The sequence below is a fragment of the Brienomyrus brachyistius genome, chromosome 1, assembly GCF_023856365.1.
Source record: "Brienomyrus brachyistius isolate T26 chromosome 1, BBRACH_0.4, whole genome shotgun sequence".
NCBI classification, from domain to species: Eukaryota; Metazoa; Chordata; class Actinopteri; order Osteoglossiformes; family Mormyridae; genus Brienomyrus; species Brienomyrus brachyistius.
Window position 1 is genome coordinate 49,508,583 of NC_064533.1, and position 6,000 is coordinate 49,514,582.

The 6,000-nt window shown below is 37.4% G+C and overlaps 1 protein-coding gene across 1 annotated transcript; it reads left to right on the plus strand.

The window, feature by feature from the left end:
• Positions 1 to 2,251: 2,251 nt before the first annotated feature.
• On the plus strand, positions 2,252 to 5,787 carry LOC125704458 (protein reprimo A-like). Its single transcript, XM_048970021.1, has one exon. The coding sequence runs from the start codon at positions 2,983 to 2,985 to the stop codon at positions 3,298 to 3,300; it is 318 nt and encodes a 105-aa protein (XP_048825978.1). The 5' UTR covers positions 2,252 to 2,982; the 3' UTR covers positions 3,301 to 5,787.
• Positions 5,788 to 6,000: the final 213 nt, after the last annotated feature.

The following is a 6,000-nucleotide window of genomic DNA, read 5'->3' on the forward strand; positions in this document are numbered from 1 at the left end:
AATCCCCAAGAGGCATCTGCAAACAAAAAGACCAAGAAAAAAAGCTGTTAGTTGAATATTAAAGATTGCAACCAAAAACAATAATTAATTTCAGGGCTTCTTAAGTTTCAAAAAGTTAAATTTAAGATTTAGACCTCTTTTGAGACATTTCACATCCATACTGGCAAAAACGTATGAAGGCTATGAAACAAAAATGATCTGAAGTTTTAATCAAATTTGGAATGGAATGGTTGTTTGTCTCAGCTTTTCCATATGAAAATTATCTCCGTAAACTGAAGAGGTTCGTACGAAAGCCAGAATTTCCCCTTGCACAAAGTATAAGAAGGTTATCTGAGGTTAAAAAGATCAGTATTATTGAGATGCCCTGCAGGAATTTAAGGATGCAACATTATGTTGGACCTGTTCCTGATGGCCTTCAAGCAACAGCACAGTACAGGGAGCTGCAGACTGAGCAATGGTCAATGAAAGTTTCCACAGGTGATAATGCTTTTGCTATAGATGGAGACATTTGCGTCATACATAACATCATTCAGTCTGTGGAGGGAATATATGTAGTAATTAAAGTTTTTACAGAGATGGAAACTTTCTTCAACTATCTGATGAGCTCCGATTTTCTCAGAATATTTATTGTGTCTCAACCTACAGGGCCATTGAATATGAATATGTTGCCACTAGCCAGTATAATTTAGCTGCATTGATATATATATATATATATATATATATATATATATATATATATATATATATATATATATATATATATATATATCAATGACTGTGAAGTCATTTTTACTCTGTAAAAAACTTTGGAAATTTCACATTCAACTAAATGAGCAAAGAAATATGACGAATAGAAAACATGAAATATACAACTACGGTACAGTTACAGAAAAAACGTGAATAGCTTTTTCACTCAGATCACAGTTCTCTCAGGATTCTGCCTCGAAACGCTATTTTATAACGTTCAGTATAAATACAGCGTTCAATACACTACATTTGGCCGTGTATGATTTCTGAAGGTGTATGTGAGTGGAGCATCGGTTTGATTCACAGGCGAATCTAGCCGATAATACCCGACACAAAAACCAAATGATTTTTTACTGCCTGTTATGGTTTGAGGCGCATGGATCCCAGGTACTTGCTGTTCGGCGTCTGGGAGCTATGGGCTAACAAAACTTTAGGTGATGACAAAGGTACCAGAAATCCCAGCATTCCCAACGCACCTATATTCAGTTTATGCAAATATGATCCCAATTGGTAGCCGTAACATGGCTTCTGAAAACACGCACAAATGTGGAATTACATCTGTGACTTTGAAAACCGAAGTGTGCAATTTTTTTTCGAAGCATAAACTTAAGTGCAGGGTTGTACAAGATTGAAATACAAGTGCGCAAATCTCTGCGCGGGTGAACAAAGTTAAGTGCTCAAATCAATTTCACACCACCACAGATTTCTATCATAATAATCAATACATATAGCTTACCACAACAGTAAGGTATATAAGCAAATAAACTTATTGCAATGAACTCCTCCGTGTACTGAGATTCTGACTTATTCATTAACGTTTAAACGTTTTCCTAATTTGTATTGTATAATTATCAGACAACAGTTTTACACAGTGGTATTTCCAATTTTTACAGATAGCTAGAATTATACAATAAAAAACACTTACCCTTCGACATGTGGTCGAACCTAAAACGGAGAGTGTGCTATTGAATGTCAAATGTTTCTGCACATTTTCTCGATTAATCTACTAAATTCACCCGAAGAACACAATTAATTGAAATACAAAACATATTTCATGGCATTATAACTCAGTTACCTTTTATTAACCGACCCACGCTTATTTTAGTAAAAGCTATAGCTAACACAGACCGATCAGTTTCCGGCTAACAAACTAGTGATAAGCCAAACATTTTAAGATTAACTTAACAATTAACGACCCACCATAATCAAAAAGGTATCCGCACTGTGTGTCCTGTATGTATCGGAATAAAACTGTTTCGTCGAACTTTTCCTGCACCTCGACCCACGCTGCGGTTATCCTGTCAGATTCCAGAAAATGAAAATTCGCGCGCTCGTTCCCCGGATCCGGCCCGTAGCTGCTTTGATTCTGCTGACATTATTGCGTTCCCGCCACTGAAGCCTAGGTCCGGCTCTTGTCCGTATCGCAGCTGTGAAACGGATGTAACTGTAACGCGGATTTGCCGGCTTAGAGGCGGATCCGGATCGGAGTCAGCTGCTGTCTGAGACATTACTTATTTTATGCAGAAGTACTACCAGACAGAATTGGTGTTTGTAGTTAGTTTGGCTAAATAATGCTCAGTAATTCACAGCGTTCAACAAAGTATACGATTGATACACATTTTCTTTTCAGACCTTTGAGGCAGTCCAGTGATTCTAGTCCAATGATTCCAGTTTATAGATTCCATAAAGTCTATGATGTAATACATTGGTAGGCTTGACAGTATTGTTGCAAAGCTAAAGTAAAATCGCCCACAAACCTTATTATACAGAAGTTTTATTTGGCCGCATAATTGTTTCCAGTGACAAAAAAAATACCTTAGCAACTCACTAATACTGAATGCGACCCAGTTCGCGACAATTTCCTCACTGATTCAGCGCTCATGTTGTGACTGAGACTGCAGGTAGGGGGCGTTATTTGGCTTCTGTTACCTCGCTACGAGAGGATTAATCCAGTCTCCTCTTTCTGTAAATGGTTTCACCCAACCAGGTATATCAGCCATGGGTTTGCCGCGGACAGCGCGAGTTGATCGTATCCAATGCACGCACGCGGAGATGGGCACCAACAAGTCAAGTGCAACAACTGAAAAGTAAAGCTTTTTATTCAAAATAAGTGTTTTTTAACCATATGATCGCTTTTTTCTGTACTGGAATGAAGATGCATTCTTAAAGCGGTATTTTAGAAGTAAAGGGACCACCTGTTCTCTGTTTGACGGCGCACTTCCAAGTTGGTTGAAAATGAATTCTTCTGCATTCAACCAAACGGACGCTGCTGGACTGTTTTCCAACAGGAGTGAGGGAATCCTCAAATGCTGCAACTTCTCATCTGTAGTGACAGATAGCAGCTTTGTGACCACAGCCCCGGACGAGAGGAGCCTCTTCATAATGCGAATTGTTCAGATAGCAGTCATGTGCGTCCTGTCGCTCACCGTGGTCTTCGGCATCTTCTTTTTAGGCTGCAACCTTCTGATAAAGTCGGAGGGCATGATCAACTTTTTGGTGACGGACAGAAGGCAATCGAAAGAGGTGGAGGCGGTCGTCGTCGGTGCGTATTAACTTGGGATCGGACAAAGACCGAGACGCGAGCGTTTGGCAGTTTCTGTATGAAATCTGCCTTTTCTAAGCATAACGTAATACAACTGTCAAGCGGAGTCATTTTTCGGGACAGTTTTCCACCAGAAGATCTTATCAGTTGGCGGTTCAACTTAGGATTTTATGTGCTGAGCTTCATGGATGACCAACAGAACTACAGTGATTCCGTGGATGTGATCTATAGTGTTTTTTTCTCCTTGGGATTTGCGGCCACTTTTCCCGTGGTCAAAACTTCTTTACTGAGAATGCGTGTATGTTTCAATACAGAACAGTAAATATAGTTGCTAACATAAGTTAAAGCAACCATCAAGAGGGTCTTTTTAAATAATAAAAAAAAGTTTTCTATTTTTTATCTTTGAAGGAATGTGAGAACACATTCATTATTATTGATGTTGTTAATATTGTTGTTAATTCTTATTGCATTTTGTATTGGTAAATTATACCTGTGAATGGTCAAAATGTAAAAAATAATTTGTATTCATCAGAAATATCATGCTCATTTGCTTATAGGTGTAGCCAAATGCTGCTTTTGTCCGTTTTAAAATTAATTGCCGCGTGGATGATTGAAATGTATCAGTTTTATGTATATTGTATGTTTCAGTAAATGCATCCAGGAGTTCTGCTGTTTATTGCCCTTTTAATATGTTTTTGTTATATTCATTATACAGTGGCGGTTTGTTGCGTAGATTACAAGAAGCATTGTTATTAGGCTACCTGATCAAATATGTGCATGCACTGACGTTTAGGTTTTCAGTTCAACATGTAGGTTCTTATACACGCATCATTAGTTGTACACTATTTTCTGGCTATATGTTAAACCTGTACTGTGCGACAAAAATTGCTTATAATAATATAGTTATCTTTGTGTTTCTGCAAGATTGTCCATGCGCAATTTTGAAAGTGAATGCGTCCATCAGAAATGACTTTCTGTTTTATTTTCACTTTCTTTTAATGTTTAGATGGAGGTAGCTTTCTAGTAAAATATGTGTATAAAAGCAAAATTACGTTGTAACATACTACCGCAGTGTACTGCGTCCTTATTTTTAAAACGTACTTCCAAAGAAAAAGGTTCATGACGTTCTAATTCGTGCACAGAATAGCACAGAGATATCTGTGGTAGACGTCATTAGCATCCATTAAACAAATAGCAGTACGGTGTATAAAATATGCTTGTTTCACCAGCAGGTGTTTTACAAATATTGTCACGTGGGCCTAAATATGGAGGACATATAGTGCACAGAATAGCTGCATTCACTGCATACGAGAACAAGATCTTCATTTAATCTTTTACATGTTATTGTAAGGAGGTAATAAGCACATTTTCAAAAAATTATGTGCTTTAAAAGCAGAATGTGTCCGTGAATATCGCTAATATTGCATTTGTTTAAATAAAACAAACTATTTGAACGGGCATTCCTTTAAATTCTATCTTGCTTATTTTAACAGGGCCCTTGATGGTATATGTGATTCATGCATCCGTTGTTTTTTTTTTTATTACATTCAATTTAAAGCCGTTTATCTCTCCGGTTGACTCTCTGCTTGTTCTGCTCCAGAAGACCCTGGTCTTCCTAATAAATTATATGTTTTGCACCGATCTAACCGTCCCTGCTACTACGTGTCTTCTATGTCTGGGATCAGGTGTTGTTCAGTCGCGGCGCTCCACTTTGAGATGCCACGTTTAGTCGGCATAGTTCGGAGTGAACCGGACAGGTGAGCTCGATGCCCACGGGTGTGTCTGACAGGAGAGCTCTAGATTTAAACTACATTTGATCTCGCGGTGACGGGCTCTCGTCACGGAAACCGATGTCCGTCGTCTGTGGGTAAACATTGTGCTGACCGCGAGTTCAGTCCAGGTTACAACTGCTACATTTTCATCAACATCCTTCACAATCCCATTGTCATGCAGTCTAATACTTACTTTTTCGGCGTACTGTGATGCCGTTCGTAATATTTAATTTGTTGCGTTAACTTGTCCTGTGCAGTAGGCCTACAATATATGGATAATATGAGCAATGCATTGCATGAGAATATCTTAGGTAGTAGAAACCGTGTAGATTACGCAGTTCACTAATTTGTTGTTTGTTACAAATATGGTACATAATGGCTTGGATTTTTCTTTTTTTTTTCCAGTGTTGGAAGTGTCACGTGATGTGATGCGCAATTAGATTTGATAGTCAACGCATGTTTTGTTTGTTGATCTTATACAGCTCTTACATGAGACAACCGTAAATCCTACAGAAATAATTCTGCTTAACTGTTTTAAAGAAATAATTGGTTTTGAAAGTGGCAAATAGCTACCTATTTTTGAAACAAATTAAAGATTATAATTAGGCCTACCTTTTTTGTTATGCTGAAACTGATTTTATTTTCCAACAATGAAAAATAACTGGTTTTTGTATTTTATTATCAAACAGGGATGGCGTGCATTTAAATAAAGTCCTACTATGACTGGATGAGGTTAAGTTATTGTATGTATTTATAACAGCATTCAGAAGAGGTGTGTGCTTCAGTGTGATAACAATGAATAATTGTTGAAAAGAGAATTTTTACAAAGGCAATTATAATGTAGCTAACAATACAAAAATATGGGTATTTCTGTCCAAAGACAGTATTTATATATATGTAATATTTGCTATAATGAAATTAATAAAAAAATAGTATATA

What these genes read in the sequence shown, in the direction of transcription:
- LOC125704458 (XM_048970021.1), top strand. Translation starts at nt 2,983, where the DNA reads ATGAATTCTTCTGCATTCAACCAAACGGACGCTGCTGGACTGTTTTCC.